At 39.0% G+C, this 20,240-nt stretch overlaps 1 protein-coding gene across 2 annotated transcripts in view; it reads left to right on the top strand.

The window, feature by feature from the left end:
• Positions 1–20,240, top strand: part of BRMS1L (BRMS1 like transcriptional repressor) — a 154,730-nt gene that overhangs the window by 110,361 nt on the left and 24,129 nt on the right. For both annotated transcript variants that reach the window (XM_036752819.1, XM_036752818.1), the window contains exon 5: positions 3,765–3,861. In XM_036752819.1, coding sequence (XP_036608714.1) covers positions 3,765–3,861 — 97 coding nt within the window. The remainder of the gene's footprint in view (positions 1–3,764; positions 3,862–20,240) is intronic.

Raw genomic sequence — 20,240 nt, 5'->3', positions numbered from 1 at the left:
TTTTATCTTTCTACTGCAGGGTGGGATCCCCACCTACAGTAAACAGGCCAGAGTTGGGTAAAGCAGACAATTTTTAAGTCACCTTTTCTAGACCTTTCTTCACATCAGGAAGTGAGTAATGCAGTCCTTAAAAGGCTGCTGAGACACCCAGGTGGCTGCCAAATCCCACTGCTGTTACCAGTGAGATGACTGATGACCCTGTAGCTTGGGCTGCCGGTATGCAGGGTTGTGACTAAAGCTCCCAGTGTATCCACACCTGCTGTTTCATCACTTGCCTGTCAGCACAGGACTTTGAGATAGGTAAAAATGGTAAAATGGTATGGGTGATATCTTTTGACTCATGCATAAGTTGAATTTAAGTGAGGAAGAGTTACAGGAAGTTGTCAGCCTCACTCTCTCTTCCAGAGTCATCACAGTCCAGTGACAGGACAGAGTCAAAATGACTGGTGATGGCTCAGGATGCAGTGGATGACCTTGGTCTGTGCTGTCTAACCAAGCTCTAAGTACTCCACAGCACCTGCTGCAGCCACTTCATGGCCATTGGAACAAATTATTCTCATCCACCCATTCCACCATGGGAAGTTTTCACATGCTTTCGGTAGACAGAACTCATTGAAGGGTTTGAGACCCCTCAGTTACCCCTCAGCCTGGTTTAGCTTGTTTGTTGAAATGGCTTATTGGGGTGTGGCTGCTGGGCATGCTACAGTTTCTTGGAGCCACAGGTGAAAGTTGGGTGGATCAGGTAGAGGCACCAAAGGTGGAAAGCAGTCCTGAAGAGGGCTCAGCAGCTCTCACAGTAGAGGTACTAGTCTTCCCTGAACATGCCCTACACCCTTCAGAGACTAAGGGCTGAAAAAATGACCAGTTAGCAGATCGTTGATGAAGTTTGAGGAGTCACTTGCCATAGAATTAGGTAGCTGTGACACCCTGATTATGAGTATTTGGCAAGTGTGTAATGAAGTGATGCAGGTGTATAGAGTTTAAGAAATATTTTTAAAAGTTTAATTAGTGCCTTTTTGTTTTTACATCAGTCATTTCTGAGTATAACATGTCCTCCTGCTGTCCCTCCAGATTGAACCATCCTTTATACCAAAGAGAAGCAGTTAACCAAAACCAACCAGTATAGTGACTGTAAGGAGAAAGCTTTTAAAAGAAATGCACCACTTAAAGAGTGGAGAAGGAAATGGCAAACTACTGTCTTTGCTAAGAAATCCCCAAAAGGGATCATGAAGAGTTGGACATGACTGAAACGACTGAACAGCAGCAACAGATTATAATATCTGTGAGCATTTGATAATTTTCCCTGAACATCTGGTAGTTCTCTGGTTCTAATGGCATTATTTTACTAGGAGGGAGTTCTCTGCACTCAGAGACAAAGCACCCTTATAAATCATATGTGTCCATATCAGCCCTTCCGCATCCCGCAATTCCTTAAATTCCTTAAAGGTCTCTGAGGCAGGAAGGAGAGGTTTGGGGTTCTTGTGTTCACAAATTCTATAACATTTCTACTTTAATCACCCCTGTTACAGTTTGGAAATCCATAATCCAAAAGATTATTCCTGACTCATCCAGAGTCACAAATTAAGCTTCTTCTACTTCCCTTTTATCTTTTATCTACTCTTTCTCCACTCCAAGTTGGCTAGAACTGGAATTGATAGAGGTAAGTCCCTATCTTTTGGAAGCTTAGAAACTTTGTGTTGAAAAACTCTCACTCATTTTTTCTCTCTCTTTTTTTTTTCTGAAGGGGGAGAAATCACCCTCTTTCCTTTAATTGATTAGACAAGGTGGGAGGGGAGAGAGGAATAATTCTGCCCAGGTAAACAAGGCAGATGCAGACATGCATTTCTGATTACATACATTCACTCTTCATAACAAAGAACAAACTGGGGAAAACCTCTTTTTTTTTTTTAAGGGAGATAAGAGAGCTAGGTAGTAATGTGTAGAGGACTGAAGGAATAGGGCCAGGTTGTGAGAAACTTGCCCAACCTTGGCCTTTACGTTTTGTCTTCTAGATGATAGAGGGCCATTGGAGTTTATTAACCATAGGAGTGCCATGGTCAGACTTGCACTTTGGCCATTATGTGGAACGTGGATTGGAGTAGGGAAGAGACCAGTTAGGAAGCTGTTGCAGTAGCCCAGATGATGTGGAATGAGCCTAAATTAGGGTGAGGGCTCATGTATGAGTGGAAAGAAGGGGATGTGTGAGAGAGATGTTATCAAAGTAAAAACTGTAAGATTTGGCAGGATGGTAACTGCCCTAACTGAAATAAGAAAATTCAGAAGAGGGGAGGGTTTTGGCTGGGGGTAGGGGCAGGGAGGAAATAATCAGTTCTGCTTTATACATATTGCCTATAGGACTTCTAGTTAGAAATATTTAATAGGTAATTGAAGTGACATTGGAATTAAGCTAATGGCCTAGGGCTAGATATGTGGACCTGGAAGTTCTTTACATAGAACAAAGGTTCATAATCTGGGGTCTATGAATTTTTTTTCATTAACTGTATTTCAGTATATTTGGTTTCCTTTGCAATCCTGTGAATTTTATTTTGTAAGTTTAAATACATTATTCTCAGAAGGGGTCCGTAAGCTTCATTAGACTACCAAAGGATTCCATGATATAAAACCTCCAGCATAGAGGCTAATTACACCCATGGAAGCTGATGAGGCCACCATTTGAGGGAATATGGGGAGAAAAACCTCACTCTTAGAATGTAATAGGTGCTTGATAAACATTTGTTGATGGATAGATTGATGTATGCTATGCATAGTTTATTGGGACCTATATGGTCTGTATATCAGTGTATTGAAATTGTAGGATTTCTTTTGGTGAGTCAGTGTGATCTGATAAACAGAGCCTTGTACTGGGAATAGGGAGACCTTGGTCTAGTCCTAGCTTTCTTGCAAACTTGCAAACTCATAATCTTGAGTAATTCATTTTACCCTTCTGAGATTCCATTTCTATTTCTGTGGGATGAATGATCTGGCTAGTGGGGAGGGGGGATATTATAGGATGTTAAATCCAGAAATCATCTCAGAGATAATTTATTGTAATCCTCACATATTGATGAAGAAACTGAGGTCTACGTGAAGTAACATGTCCAAGTTTACATAGCTGGTAAATGTTAAATGTATTAATTTGAATCCATTTCTTCTAATTACAGGGCCAGTGTTTTCCCCTTATATTACCCTAAGGTCTTGTTCAGACCTAAAATTATCATTCTTTAACTGTGACCTTGTTCTCAGATGAAAATATTATCAGATTTGACCACAATATATGATATAGTTTCCAGGAATCTGGGAACTACTGTATTTTAAAATGAACCCAGAAGACTCTTTAAAGGAATTCTTCTGTAAAGTCATCAATCTCTTATTTGGGTAAATTTGGATTTTCATATATTGTACACTAATCATCACAAAGTTCAGTTTTAACATTTGACCTCTGGGTCTTCATTGATAACATTCTACTAAAATTTGTCAGATGGTGTTTTCTTTGGTATTTATACTTAAAAAAAAAAACAAAATGCAGTAATACTAAGTTGTTTTAAGGAACTTCCTGGGATCAGGTAAATATAGATTTTGGTCTTGCTTCCTGCAGCATTACATGGCATTTGATAACATTCTGCACTGATACAGTATTCTGTATCTTTTGTAAGAGTGATTAGTACAAAATTTAGGCCTATTCATCATTCATTCATTCATTCATCCATTCAGCCTGCCGTTTTGCTACTTACATGCAACTTGGTTTGTTTTTTGGTTTGTTTCAGAGTGAAAAGCTCTTATTATATGATACTGTACAGAGTGAACTAGAAGAGAAAATTAGAAGGCTTGAAGAAGATAGGCACAGCATTGACATTACCTCAGGTAAAGTAAATTTAAAATTTTTCTATTTGTAAAATTCCTACCAACAAAATGGTTTGTGAAACACTGTATTGTCACTGGCTTTAGTATTTTCCAAGATGTTATGTTAGTCTTTTAAAATTACCTAATTTATTAGTGAAATTATTTTTTCCATTGAGAAAAAGGGAGAGCCAACTAAGTAAACCAATGTAACTGAATAAGGAATTTTTAAAAAGACTTATTTTAAGCAGAATTACAACTATATTACTCTAGAAGAGTAGGGTCAGGATGGCTAAAATGTCAGAATGAGCTGCGTCAGATGCATAGACCTGGAAGAATAATGTCAGGATGTCTAATATATCAGAATGAGTTGCATCTTGCAAAAAATAGTAAAACGATAATAATACATCACTACATTATATTTGGAAAAAAGAATAGTGTAGAAAGTAGAACCCCAGTTCTTGAGAAAGAGCGTGTAATACTGGAGAGAGAAAGGAAGTCACCCATTTTCCATTTTGTTTCTTCTCTGTCAAGGAGAATTTTCCTTAATCTGGAAAGATTAGAACAAATATTAAGAGGGAATTGAAATATAATAAAAAGCATATGTATGTAATATAATAGCACTTATGTAATATGTTCATATAAAATGTATGTTATTGCTTTATATATGTGTGTATATAGCCAAAAGGTAGCATTATTGAAATTTCCCGATAAAGGAATAAATGAGACATGGATATCCTCCTCTACTATTGACACACTTCTAGAAATGCTAGCAGTAGAAGTAGGACAAGAGAAGGAAATTAAAGGCATAAATATTGGCAAAGAGGAGACAAAATGATCCAGCTTTGGAGGCAGAAAATCAGTAAAAGAAATCAATTGAGACAATTGATTACTATAGTAAAGTATCAGTATGCAAAATAAATACACAAAAATTGCCAGTATTTCTAGATAGCTATAATATAAAGTCTAGGAGGAAAAATAGAAAAGGAAGTATCTTTCAAAATAACTACAAAATGCGTAAAATGTTAGAGGGTTAGTATACCAAGACAAATTCAAGACATTTAAGTAACATTACAAAATACTCTTTAGGAACATTTTTAAATGACTTAAATGATTGGAGGGATAATCATTGCATGGGGTTGGACCTTACCAAGATAAAAAAGGTTGTGAAATTACTTTACACACTTACCAAACTACCAGGGGGATACTATAAAGAGTTAGACAAAATAAAAATAAAATTCATTTTGGTAAAAAAGAAGAATTATGAAAAAAGTAAGAAGGAAGTGGGAATAGCTTTTCCAGACCTCAGATAATTTTACAGTCATTAATCACCAAAATTATTTGGTACTGGTTAAAAAATAGAAAAACAGATTAGTAGAACAGATTTGATAAACAAGAATCAGAAACAACTGAACTCAGTAATTCAGTTTACCATCAACTTGAGCACATAAACTACTTGGAGAAGAACTCACTATTCAAGTCAAGTCAGTAAACATTTATTAAGTGCTTGCTATGTACCATGCACTATGCTAAGTGCTGAAGGTATGGAGAAGGGTAAAAATTAGTCCCTCCTCTTAGAGATCAGAGGTGGGATTCAAATAAATTAACAACTTGTTCTCCATGAACTGGGGTGAGGCGCTGCTGGCACAGGCCCCACCCTCGCTAAGAACTGGTTTGCCTAACTCAACCTAAAATTAGCTACCAGTTCTCCCAAACTGGTGTGAACCGGCTGAATCCCACCACTGTCAGAGATCTCATAATATAATGAAAGAAAGAATGTGCAAACAGTTAAGTACTAACAAGATATGGTCAGAATAAACTAATGATGATCTTAGAAGAAAGGTAAAAGAATTTGAGTTGTTTTGAAACCTGTAAATCAGTTTGGCAGAAGTTAGCTTTAGGTTTTTGTGGTGCTGTTCCTAAGTCTGGACTAGAGTGGTCACTCAGAGAAGATCAAGTCCTATCTCTGGCTCGCACTAACCTCATTTTCCTTAAATATAAAATGAGGGGGGTTTGACCAGGTGGCCTTTGAGGTGCTGTCCTATCCTACATCTGTGATCTTATATCATGTAGTACAGTCAGGCTAGATTGACTATGTGGCCTCAGTGTAGAAGGACAAAGACTGAACATGTAAATTTTATTGGTTTACAGAACTCCCAATAAGGAAATTCCATCTACCATTGCAAGTCTTTACCTGCTTTGCAACTTTTAGTTTTGGAGAGTTGCCCAGGGAACTAAGAGGTTAAATGACTTGCCATGATCATAGATAGCCAGGATGTATCAGAAGTGGAAATTGAACCCAGATCTTCTTGGCTCCAAGACTCCCTCATTGTCTACTTTGTCACTAATGTTTTTCATTTCATTATTAAAATAATTAGAAGAAAATAGGATGAGGTATTTTTCACAACTTTGGCCCTTAGCCAAAGAATTCTTAATTCTTTACTAAATAAGGAATAAATGAGGTAACAAAATTGGAAATAAATAGCTTTGATTACATGAAATAGAAAATATTTATAAAACCAAAATCATCAAATGAGAAAAATCATTGCATCAAAGATGCAAATTCTGGTACGGGTTTGGTATCCAAAATATATAGAAAATTATATATATATATAAATATAGCACAAGTAACACCTAGAGCCATTTTTCAGAGTAAGTGGTCACAAGGTTTGTACAAGGAGTTCTCAAAAAAAAAATTGCCCACTATTAAGAATCATCTGAAAATAGGCACTCAATAAATGTTTATATAATTTTGAGGTTTTACCTCACACTCAGTTGTTGTAAAGCTGGAAACAGATGGGAATATTCAATATTGCCTGGGTTGTAGGAAGATATACACATTCATGTTGGAGGTATGACTTGGTCCAACTGTTCTGGAAAGTAATTTGGAATTATGTTAGAAAAGTGATTAAATTGTTCATAGCCTTGACTCAGACATCCCATTACTAAGCACATAATCCAAAGCGGTTAAAGATAGGAAAAAAAGTTCTGTATACCAAAATAAGAGGGCAGCTAGAATGCCAGGGCTAGAATCAGGAAGACTCATTTTTGTGAGTTCAAATCTCAGACACTAGCTATGTGACCATGGGCAAGTCATTTAACCCTATTTGCCTCAGTTTCCTCAAATGTAGAATAAGCTGGAGAAGGAAATGGGAAACTACCCCAATATCTTTGCTAAGGAAACCTCAAGTGGGGTCACAAAGAGTTGGACACAACTGAAATAACTGAACAACAGATACCAAAATATTCATGGCAATACCTTTTGTGTTGACAAAGAACTAAAAACAAAGTAGAAGCCATCAATTGGGGAATAGGTAAATGGTGATTTATGTGAAGGTAATGAAATATCATTGCTTCATAAAAACCAAATATGAAGAATTCAAAAGCACTATGGGAAGACTTACGTGAACTGATGCAATGTGAAGTAAATAGGACAAGGTGAACAGTATATACAGTGCCTATAATAATGTAATGGAAAAACAAAAAAACAAATTTAAACATTAATTATATAGACAGAAATTATAATGACCAAGCTTCACTCTGTAGAAGAGCTAAGAAACTGTAATTTCAGTTACTTGAAATTGAGAATATTTGTAAAAACAAAATCCTTTTATTGCAGAGGAGGGGAATTATGGATGTGGAATATTGCACATACTGTTAAAATGCGTTCAATTTGTTGGTTCTGATGAACTTTTTTTCTTTTTTTGTTCTTTGTTACAATAAATAGCTTTCTGGGTAGATGAAAGTGCAGGGATATATTTGGAAACATATTAAGAGGAATTTTTAAAATTTCCTCTTAAAGGAGTTTATAAGAGGAAATTGAAGCTCAGGATAACTGAGTAGATTGTTAGCATTTAACTGCTTTAAATGAGATTAGCTCTCCTGCTAGACTTAAGTAAATTATAGTCCAAGGTATTGGAACTTGCAGATGTTATTATGAAATCACTAACAATTACTTTGAGAAATCATGAAGAATGGAAAAGGTGCTAAAGGACCACAGATGATCACCTGTATCTTGATTTTTTTTAAGGGGAAAATATAGACCATTGCTTTTCAGAAGAATTCTAGGAAAGATTATTAAACAGATGTTTTTTGAGTAATTAGAAAAAAGAAGCCATGAGCCAAGTAAGAGTACCTCATCAAACTGCTTTTCCTCTTGGATAAGATTTCTAGACTTTAGGATTAAGGGAATTCTATAATTATAGTGTTTCTTTATTTTAGCAAGGCATTTGAAAAAGTATATTATGATCCTTATGGTAGGATTAGTAAGTTTCCTGACTGGTTTAAAGAAAATACCCAAAGTGAATTAATTTCTGGATTGATATAAATCTGGTGTCAGTGTCCTGGGGCCTGAACTATGGGTTCTTGAGGGTGGCAGTAAGGATATAGCTGCTACACATCAGAAAAAGGACCATCCTAGACACCCCATACATTGAGGCTATGTTTTATTCCTAATCTGAAAAGAAAGAAAGAAGAAAGGAAGTCTTTCTTTCTCTTTCTCTCTCTCTCTCTCTCTCTCTCTCTCTCTCCCCCCCCCCCCCCTCCTCCTCCCTCCCTCCCTTCCCCTCTCTCTCTCTCTCTCTCTCTCTCTCTCCCCCTCCCTCTCCCCCTCTCTTTCTCTCTCCCTCTCTCTCCCCCTCCCTACCTATCTTCCTTCCTTCCTTCCTTCCTTCCTTACTTCCTTCCTTCCTTCCTTCCTTCCTTCCTTCCTTCCTTCCTTCCTTCCTTTTTCTTTCTTTCTTTCGCCATCTCCAGCCATCCTGGTGAATATCAGGTCACTGGACCCACATGGCTCTGGAGGAGAAAGTGAGGCTGGTGACTTTGCACAGCCTTCCCTCACTCAAATCAAAGTCAACTGCAAGTCATGTCATCATTTCCCTGATGTCATGGTACTCTTCGAAAACGATGGACAAGCATAACAACAACCTGTTCCTATTTTTAGATATTCATATTCAACTCACCCTGTGCCCTCTGTCTTTATATATATACATATCTATATCTATCTATATCTATATCTATATCTATATCTATATCTATATCTATATCTATATCTATATCTATATCTATATCTATATCTATATATATATATATATATTCCCTTCGACTACCCTGATACTGAGAAAGGTCCCATGAGTTACAAATATCATAGAAATATCACAGTTACATTCCATGTAGGAATGTAAACAGTTCAACTTTAGTAAGTCCCTCATGATTTCTCTTTCCTTTTTACCTTTTCATGCTTCTTTGATTTTTGTATTTGAAAGTCAGATTTTCTATTCAGTTCTGGTCTTTTCATCAAGAAGGCTTGAAAGTCCTTTGTTTCATTGAAAATCCATATTTTGCCCAGAAGTATTATACTCAGTTTTGCTGGGTAGGTAATTCTTGGTTTTAATCTCAGCTCCTTTGACCTCTGGAATATCATTTTCCAAGCCCTTCAATCCCTTAATGTGGAAGCTGCTAGATCTTATGTTATACAGATTGTGTTTCCACAATACTCAGATTGTTTTTCTGGCTGCTTGTAATATTTTCTCCTTGACCTGGGAAATCTGGAATTTGGCAACAATATTCCTAGGAGTTTTCTTTTAGGGATATTTTTCAAGAGGCAATAGGTGGATTCTTTCAATTTCTATTTTATCCTCTGGTTCTAGAATATCAGGGCAGTTTTCCTTGATAATTTCTTGAAAGATGATATCTAGGCTCTTTTTTTGATCATGGCTTTCAGGTAGTCCAATAATTTTTAAGTTATCTCTCCTGGATCCATTCTCCAGGTCAGTGGTTTTTCCAATGAGATATTTCATATTGTCTTACATTTTTTTCATTCTTTTGGTTCTGTTTTATTCTTGATTTCTCACAAAGTCACTAGCTTCCATTTGCTCCATTCTGATTTTTAAGGTAGTATTTTCTTCAGTGGTCTTTTGGACCTCCTTTTCCATTTGGCTAATTCTGCCTTTTAAGGCATTCTTCTCCTTATTGGCTTTTGGACTTATTGGCTTTTGGACTTCTTTTGCTGTTTGAGTTAGCCTATTTTTTAAGATATTATTTTCTTCAGTATTTTTTTCTGTCTCCTTTGAGCAAACTGTTGACTCATTTTTCATGATTTTCTTGCATCACTCTCATTTCTCTTCCATGGCCTGAGACTAATTCATATTTACCTTGGAGGCTTTTGATGTAGGATCTTTGACTTTGTTGTCTTCTGTCTGTGTGTTTTGATCTTCTTTGTCACCAAAGTAAGATTGTATAGTCTGAGTCATTTTACATTGTTTGCTCATTTTCCCAGCCAATTACTTGACTTTTGAGCTCTTTGTCAGGGTATGACTGCTTCCAGAGTGGAGAGTGCTCTGTCCCAAGCTTCAAGGGTTTTGCACTGCTGTTTCAGAGCTAATTCTATTCTGAGGTGGTATGATACTCCTCTCCTGCCCTGTGCTCTGATCTGTGAATGCAAGCACTCTTTTCTGCCATGTAACTACCAGGAGGACTCCCTCTCCACAGCCACCACAAGCTCTACCACACCAGTGTTCCTCCTCCCCCAAGGACCACCAACCAGTACTGCAACCCAGACGTAAGTAGAGCAAAGCAAGAGAATGCTGCCTCAGTGCCAGCAGAGAGATCCTTATACTCCCACTCTGATTAGCCACCTGATTCCCCCCACCATCTGTGGGCCTGGAGCTCTGGAAGCAGCCACCACTGCTGCTGCTACCACCACTACAGCAGCCACATCTGCCACCCTGGGGCTGGGGCCAGGCCACGCCCCTCTCTCACCCAGGTCCAACAGTTTTCCCACTGACCTGTTACATTGTCTTTGGCATTTGTAGGTTGAGAAGTCTGGAAACCACCAGAGCTGCCAGTGATTCAGTGCCCTGAGGCCTGTTGCACTGGTTCTGCTCTGGCCTGGTCTGTCCTGGCACAGTCCATGCTGGGCAGCACTCTACTCCCAACACGGGACAACAAACCTTTCCCAGCGACCATCCAGGCTGTCCTGGGCTGGAGATGTGTTTCACTCTGTCATTTCATGGGTTCTGTAGCTCTAGAGTTTGTTTAGAGTCATTTTTTTTTCAGGTGTTTAGAGGGATGTGGGGAGAGCTCAAGCGAGTCCCTGTTTTCACACCATCATCTTGGCTCTACCCTTCCTTCCCCCCCGCCCCCCATTACTTTACTTTTTAGCTTTTTGTTAAGGTAGAACTTTGCTTCCAGCATGGAGAGTGCACTGTCCCAAGCTTCAGGTGCTTTGTGCAGTTGTTTTCAGAGATAGTTCTAGGGACCTGTAAATTTTCTGTTCTTCCAAGATGGTATGAGCAAAGGAGAGGTGTTTATTCCTCTCCTGGCCTGTGCTCTGTTCTCTGAGTGATCACAGGCACTCTTTTCTACCTTGAAACTGTGGGAAGGATTCCCTCTACACTGCCACCACAAGCTCTGCCAAGCCAGCACTCTTCCTCGCCCCTGGACTGCCACCCAGGACTGAGACCCAGATCCAAGCAAGGTCAAAGCAAGAGAATACTTCTTTAGTGCCACCAAAGAGATCTCTGCAATCCCCCTCTGTTCAGCTGCTCAATCTCCCCACTGTCTGTGGGCTGAGAGCTCCAGCCACTGCTGCCCCTGCCACCACCTCAGGGCTGTGGCCAGACCATACTCCTATCTCACCCAGGTTAGACAGACCTTTCCTAATGACCTTCTAAGTTGTTTTTGGCATTTGTGGGTTGAGAAGTCTGGAAACCACCACAGCAGCCAGTGATTCAGTCCCCTGACACCTGCTCTGGACTTACTGGGGCCCTGTCTGCCTGCCTAGCCCACACTGGACTGTGCTTCTCTCTCAGACTAATTCAACAGACCTCTCCTGTCGAAATTCCAGGTTGTCTTGGGCTCGAAATTTGTTTCACTCTGTCATTTTGTGGGTTCTGCTGCTCTAGAATTTGTTCAGAGTCTTTTTTTACAGGTATTTGGAGGGGTTTGGGGGAGAGCTCAAGCAAGTCTCTGCTTTTACTCCATCTTGGGTAATTCTTTTAAGACTAACATTATGCTGTGGAGAAGCTGCCAACTTACATGGGTAAAGGGAGTTTCCTCATCTGGGAACTTCCTATGATTTTGAAATCACTTGTCGTGTTACTAACCAATTCCTCTCCTAATCTTTCTGATGATTCTTAGATGATCTCTCCTTGACTTTGTTTTGGGGTTATTTGCTTTTGGCAAAATATACCTAATTAATTTTTTTCAGTCTTTTGATTTTGTTTTTAATATTTTTCTTTGTTTCATGAAATCATTGCTTTGTATTTGACCTATTGTAGTTTTCAGAGAGTTCAGTTCTGGGGTAAATTTTACCACTTTCCTAAGCTATTGCTTCTCCTTGCCTTTCTTTTCTCCCAGCCAGTCATTTCATTTAACTTATTTTGTATCTTTTACTTGATTTTTTCCAATTACCCTTGTAGTTCTTGTGGCCAGGATATTCTATTCTCTTTTTGTTTTTCCAGATTTTAAAAAATTTTAAACTTAAATACAAAACCTTAAATATAGAATAAGAAAGGAAAAGGAAATATATTGTAAACTTAAATACAAAATAAGAAAAGAAAAAAAAAGCATTGCCATGTGCACAGCAGAAAGTAAGGGAAGATTCAAAATATACAGCAATAAATTTCCATTTCAAGAAAGCCTATATAATAAATACTACACATTGTGTTCAGAGCTGTCCATCTTTTCTTTGCTTCCTTGTATGTTTTCTTTTTTTTTCAGCCATGCACTTTTTACTTTGTTCTTTTAATGGGACTTTTCACTGTTCTTTGTTTGAATGGGGCAGGTGAAATGAGATCTTTTTGTCTTGGAGTGTTTCTCAGCACTAAGGCCATTGAGAGTCATTGAATTGTATATGATGTGGTGCTGGTGGTTGGAGCTTTCCCACACTCTTGGTGTTAGTGATTTCTCACACTCTAAATGGTGAGCCTTTAGCTCTCAGGGCCCTGAGAAGGGTATATAAGATCCGAGGTTGGCATTTGACTTTTGGGGATATCTGATGAGACTCTGGGAAAGCCGTTGAATCACCATCCCCCCAGCTTTGTAACCCGGATGGATGTTGGTACTTCTCTGGTAATTATGAATTGTGATTTTAATCAGACAAGATCTGTCTGTTGATGTTTGTAATTTCTGTTTGTATTTGCCCAGAAGTTCAGGGGGCTGATCTTTTCCCCCTGAACTAAGTGAATGATATATGTATGTTTGATTAAACTGAAATTGTTAACCCCTTAAAGTTACTTTCCTTTGAAAAGCAGATCTAAGAACCTGTGCTAGCAGCCTTCCTGTGTGCTGGTTGTTATTGGTTTTACACAGCCATAGTAGTTGCTAACAACCTTGTTGATACATTCCTCCTTCCCTTACCCCCTAAGAAGGCTATAATTAAGTGCACATACATACATATATATATCTACATATGTATATATACACGCACATACATATACACATATACATACTTATATACATGCATACATACATACATACACTTGCATACACACATATACGTGGATATCTATAATCCTACTCATATTTAGGCATGTAAATTCATATGCGTCTATATAAGACTGTACTATACTTATTTGTCCTGTTTCTGTGAGGGTGGATAACCTCTTCCTTCATATATCTGAGTCTTCCCATATGTTTCCAAGTCCACCAACTTGTCGTTTCCTACACCACAGCAATATTCCAATCTTAGACTGTCTAGCTATTTTAAATAGTCTAAAACAACATTGATGAATATTGCTGACACATAGTGTGTTTCCCTGTTTTTCTCTTTTGATTAAATTTATTTTAGCCTTAACTTTGTTTGAGGTCATGATTACCACCTCTGCTCCTTTTCCCCTAACAAATTCTACTCCTGATCTTTATTTTATGTTTGTGTGTGTCTCTTATCCCTCCTGACTCCTCTACTTCTACCTTGCCCTCCTATTACTTAACCTACCCCCCTCCAAGAATCCCTCTCTTGTCATTCTATTCCCATTAATCAAAACATTCTTCTATAGCCCCTCTTATCCTGTTCCCTCACCCTCCCCTCTAAAAGCCCCTCCCCTATCCTTTCCCCCCTCCCTATCCACTTAATCTTTTATTTTTTTCTGAATTTAGAAGACTTTTGTTTCCATATATATATATACGTATACATATATATATATATATATATATGTACAAATAGTTCCCTATTAAACCCATTCCCGATGAAAATAGGGTTCTAAAATTACCAGCCCTCCTACCCCATCTAATTTCTCTGTGTCAGTTCTTCCTCTCCTACTTCATTTGTATAATTACTCTTTTTACCTGTTCCTAAATGGTTTTACTTCTTAAATTTATATCATACTTAGGTCTACCCTAGTCTTTCTTAGGGACTGCTTAATTACTGATAACAATCTTAGACGTATGTTTTACATTTCCTCATATGAAAGTTAAGCAATCTGTCCTTACTGAGCTCCTTTGTTATGTTCATTTTATTTGTCTTGACTCTTGTATGTCAAGTCTTCTATTAAGTTCAGGTTTTTTTTTTCCCCCCACAAAATCCTGACAGTTCATTAAATGTCTTTTTTTCATTCAGGATAAGGCTTAACTTTGCTGTTTACAATATTTTCGACCACAACCCCAGTTCTTTAGCTCTTCGATATATACTGTTCCAAGACGTGTGGTCTTTTAGTGACACTGCTGCTAGGTCTTGTGTGATTCTAATTGTGGGACTGCCATGTTTAAATTGTTTTTTTTTTCTTGTTGCTCATAATATTTTATCCTTGAGCTGGGGGTTTTGAAATTTGACTATGATATTCCTATAAGTTTTCCTTGTATTATCTCTTTCAGTTGGTCTTCAGTGAATTTTATTTTCTATTTCTATGTTCCTGTCTTGTTCTAATGCTTCAGGACACTTTTCTTTAATTATTTCTTGTATTATATCAAGATTCTTTTTTTTATTGTAGCTTTCAGGCAATCTGATTATTCTTGTGTTTTTTCTTCTTGATCTCTTCTTCAGATCAGTTGTTTTTCTTATGAGATATTTCACATTCTCTTCTGTTTTTTCACTCTTTATGTTTTGTTTTATTATTTCTTGGTCTCATAACTTTGCTGGCTTTTCTTTGCCCAATTCTATTTTTCAAGAAGTCATTTTCTTCTTTAAGATTCTGGATCTCCCTTTCTAATTGGTTGACTTTCTTTTCATAATCTTCTTGTTTTTTGTGGATCATTCTTATTTTTTTTTTAAATTTTCTCCATCTCATTTAATTTTTAAAGTCTTTTTTTAAGTTCTATGAATTATTTTTGAGCAGGTGACCGTTTGACATTACCCTTTTGAATAGGAGAGGCTTTCTTTGCCAGTATCCTCTTCTGGAGATGAACCCCAGGCTTCTCTATTCCCATAGTAACTTTCTATGGTTGAATTCTTTCTCCCTTGCCTGCTTGTTGTTTTATTTTATTTTTTTAAATTTGTAGCAGCTTATTTTTTGTAATCACCTTTAGTCCTGGGGTATGGGGGATTTTTCTTCAGACCTTCTCAGATTGTCCCAGGAGGACCACTGTTCTGCCCCAACTCTATTTTTAACTGCTCTATGTTCACCCTGAGATGCTATTTTATTTTATTTGTGGGGGGAAATCTGGAGACCTTGGAATATTCTGATCTACTCTGCCATCTTCCCATAATCCTGCAGGACATCCTAGTCTCTGAGGCTTTATTTGGACTTACAACTTTTAGGCTTCTATCAGTCCAAGGAATTTTTTCATTGTGTTCTGCATTATCTTTTTGTTCATTTGTATCTCTAACATTAGTTTTTGGATTGGGACTTTGTGCTTCAGGCAAAGTCAGTGCTCTCCGATACTGTTGCATTGTGTGGGCATTTTTAGCTTGGTTCTAGATGCTGTGGCTAAGAGTAGACACAGCCTTCTACAGGAATTTCTGTGTTTTGATTTAGTCTTTTGATGGCTAAACTTAAGTTTTGACCTTAGTTCCTTCTTTCTGCATAATCCTGAACCGGGAGTTGGTTTCACACCTTTTTATGACTTTGACAAACCCTCTCCAGAAACCAGATGTTGATTCTGCTGACGGCACACCTTTTGCCAGACCCTGGGAGCTGTTCTGGTCTTGTGGCTTGGACATGAGTTGCTAAGAGACTGTGCTGCCAAAGTGCTGGTCTGACTGTCTCTTGCTATACCTTGCCCCTACCTCTTTTATAAAAAACAGATTTTTATTGACCTATTTTGTATCGTCTAAATTTTCTCCCTTATTCTTGCCCTTTTCCTTTCCCATAAATCCATCCTTTTTAATAAAGAATTTTTTTAAAGAAAAAAAAGAAGAGAAAAACATTAAGCAAAACTGATTAACACATAAAAATGTGCATTGTTCCATATCTGTGGACCCTTTGTTCTTTCAAAAGAGTGGGGAGAGGTGTCTTCTCATCATGACTCTTCCTTGGGGACAGACTTGGTTGTTACTTCACAACATTCATCTTCATGTTTTGGCAATTGTTATTCTTTCCATTTACAAGAAACCATTGTGTATACATCTCCAGATTCTACTTACTTCACTTTTCATCAGTTCATATCAGTCTTTCCTTTTTTTTTCTTTTTTTTTAAATTTATTTAATATATTTAGTTTGCAGCAATGATTTTCACAAAAGTTTGAATTACAAATTTTTTCCCCATTTCTCCCCCTGCCCCACTCCAAGATGGCGTGTATTTTGGTTGCCCCGTTCCCCAGTCAGCCCTCCCATCTGTCACCCCACTCCCCTCCCATCCCCCTTTCCCTTCTTCTCTTGTAGGGCAAGATAAATTTCTATGCCCCATTGCCTGGGTATCTTACTTCCTAGTTGCATGCAAAAACTTTTCTTTTGTTTTTGTTCTTTTTGAATATCTGTTTTTAAAACTTTGAGTTCCAAATTCTCTCCCCTCTTCCCTCCCCACCCACCCTCCCTAAGAAGGCAAGCAATTCAACATAGGCCACATGTGTATCATTATGTAAAACCCTTCCACAATACTCATGTTGTAAAAGATTAACTATGTTTTGCTCCTTCCTACCCTATCCCCCTTTATTGAATTTTCTCCCTTGACCCTGTCCCTTTTCAAAAGTGTTTGGTTTTGATTACCTCCTTCCCCCCGTCTGCCCTCCCTTCTATCATCCCCCCTTTTTTATCTTCTTCCTCCTTCTTTCCTGTGGGGTAAAATACCCAATTGAGTGTGTATGGTATTCCCTCCTCAGGTCAAATCCAGTGAGAGCAAGATTTACTTATTCCCCCTCACCTGCCCCCTCTTCCCTTCCTAGAGAACCACTTTTTCTTGCCACTTTTATGCGAGATAATTTACCCCATTCTATCTCTCCCTTTCTCCCTCTCTCAATATATTCCTCTCTCATCCCTTAAATTGATTTTATTTTTTTAGATATCATCCCTTCATATTCAACTCACCCTGTGCCCTTTGTGTGTGTGTGTGTGTGTGTGTGTGTGTGTGTGTGTGTATACACATAGACACACACATATGTATACACACACACACATACATATATATATATATGTACATATGCATATTCCTTTCAGCTACTCTAATAAGGTCTCATGAATCATACACATCATCTTTCCATGTAGGAATGTAAACAAAACAATTTAACTTTAGTAAGTCCCTTATGCTTTCTCTTTCTTGTTTACCTTTTCATGCTTCTCTTGATTGTTGTGTTTGAAAGTCAGATTATCTATTCAGCTCTGGTCTTTTCACTGAGAAAGCTTGAAAGTCCTCTATTTTATTGAAAATCCATATTTTGCCTTGGAGCATGATGCTCAGTTTTCCTGGGTTTCTGGTGATTCTTGGTTTTAATCCTAGCTCCATTGACCTCCGGGATATCGTGTTCCAAGCCCGTCGGTCACTTAATGTGGAAGCTGCCAGATCCTGTGTTATCCTGATTGTTTTTCAACAATATTCAAATTGTTTCTTTCTAGCTGCTTGCAGTATTTTCTCCTTGACCTGGGAGCTCTGGAATTTGGCGACAATGTTCCTAGGAGATTTCTTTTTGGGATCTGTTTGAGGAGGCGATCCGTGGATTCTTTCAATTTCTATTTTACCCACTGGCTCTAGAATATCAGGGTCGTTCTCCTTGATAATTTCTTGAAAGATGATATCTAGGCTCTTTTTTTGATCATGGCTTTCAGGTAGTCCAATAATTTTTAAATGATCTCTCCTGGATCTATTTTCTAGGTCAGTGGTTTTTCCAATGAGATATTTCACATTGTCTTCCATTTATTCATTCCTTTGTTTCTGTTTTATAATATTTTGATTTCTCATAAAGTCACTAGCTTCCACTTGCTCCAATCCCATTTTTAAGGTAGTATTTTCTTCAGTGGTCTTTTGGACCTCCTTTTCTATTTGGCTAATTCTGCCTCTCAAGGCATTCTTCTCCTCATTCGCCTTTTGGAGCTCTTTTGCCATTTGAGTTAGTCTATTTTTTAAAGTGTTGTTTTCTTCAATATTTTTTTCAGTATTTTTTTGGGTCTCCTTTAGCAAGTCATTGACTTGTTTGTCATGATTTTCTTGCATCCTCATTTCTCATCCCAATTTTTCCTCTACTTCTCTAACTTGCTTTTCCAAATCCTTTTTGAGCTCTTCCATGGCCTGAGACCATGTTATTCTTGGAGGCTTTTGGTGTAGGCTTTTGCACATTGTTGACTTCTTCAGTCCATACGTTTTGGTCTTCTTTGTCACCAAAGAAAGATTCCAAAGTCTGAGACTGAATCTGGGTGCGTTTTCGCTGCCTGGCCATGTTCCCAGCCAACTTACTTGATCCTTGAGTTTTTCAGCGGGGTATGACTGCTTGTAAAGCAAAGAGTACTTTGTTCCAAGCTTGAGGGAATGTGCCATTGATTTCAGAGCTATTTCTGTATAGCCAGCTCTGCCACCTCCTTCCTCAAGAACCACCAACCCGGATCTGACCTTCAGCAGGCTCTTCACTCCGGCTTTGATCAGCCACTTAATTCCTCCCACCATGTGGGCCTGGGGCCAGAAGTAACTGCAGCTGTAGTTCTGTAGCTGCACCTCCCCCGCTGCCCCTGGGGTGGTGGCCAAACTGCCAACTCTGTCCCCCGCAGCTTTTCCCACTATCCTTCTCTGTTATCTTTGGTGTTTGTGGGTTGAGAAGTCTGGTGACTGCCACAGCTCACTGATTCAGGGTGCTAGGGCCTGTTCCTCCTGGCTTCTGGTCTGGTTGGTCTGGGCGCAGCCCACGCTGAGCTCCACTCCCCTATGCTTTGTGTGCAATAGACCTCATCCAGTGACCATCCAGTCTGTCCTGGACTGGATCCCTGCTTCCGTCTGATATTTTGTGGGTTGTGCAGTTCTAGAATTTGTTCAGAGCCATTTTTTATAGGTTTTTGGAGGGACGTGGTGGGGAGATCACGCAAGTCCCTGCTTTCCAGCCACCATCTTGGCTCCACCCCCGGAAGTCCGATATCAGCCTTTTCATTCATCGTGTTTGTTGTTGCAAGTAATACTTTATTACAGTCACTTTGTTTAACCATTCTCCAAATTATGGGCATCTACTTTGTTTCCAGTTCCTTGGTACCACAAAAAAATGGTGCTCTATTTTGGTAAAAAATGGAACCTTTCTTTTTGTCTATGACCTCCTGAGATAATTGCCTAACAGTGAAATCTCTGCATCAAAAGGTATATAGATGTTTTAGCCACTTTATTTGCATAATTTCAAGTTGCTTTTCATTACGGTCGTGTTAATTTGTAGCTCCACCAACGTTGCAGTAACATCCCCGTCTTTCCATGCCACCTTCAACATTAATAGCGTTTTTTGTTGGGGGCGGAGCCAAGATGGCAGCTGGAAAGCAGGGACTAGTGTGAGCTGCCTGCCGAGTCCCTCCAAAAACCTATAAAAATGGGTCTCAACCAATTCTAGAACTGCAGAACCCACAAAACAGCAGAGCGAAGCAGGGCTCCAGCCCAGGACAGCCTGGATGGTCTCTGGATGAGGTCTATCCTGCACAGAGCTGGGAGCAGAGCGGAGCAGAGCAGAGTCCAGCGTGAGCGGCGTGGACCAACCAGACCAGGAGCCAGGCAGAGTGTGCCCTAGTGCCCTGAATCAGTGAGCTGCAGCAGTTACCAGACTTCTCTACCCACAAACACCAAAGACGACAGAGAAGGTTGGTGGGAAAAGCTATGGGAGTGGAAGGAGTTCTCGGTTTGGCTACTGCCCTGGGGGCAGCGGAGGTGGGGCAGCTACAGAAGTACAGCTGCAGTTGCTTCCAGGCCCCAGGCCCACCTGGTGGGAGGAATTAAGTGGCGGATCAGAGCAGGAGTGAAGAGCCTGCTGAAGATCTAAGTCCAGTCCACGTTGGGGGTTCTTGGGGAAGGAGGAGTGCTGATGTGGCAGAGCTGGCACATCCCCCCAAGCATGGAACATAGTTCTCTTAACTCCA

This window comes from Trichosurus vulpecula, chromosome 3 (genome assembly GCF_011100635.1).
Source record: "Trichosurus vulpecula isolate mTriVul1 chromosome 3, mTriVul1.pri, whole genome shotgun sequence".
NCBI classification, from domain to species: Eukaryota; Metazoa; Chordata; class Mammalia; order Diprotodontia; family Phalangeridae; genus Trichosurus; species Trichosurus vulpecula.
Note: the sequence above shows the minus strand (reverse complement) of the source record. Positions and strands in the feature narration are given on the sequence as shown.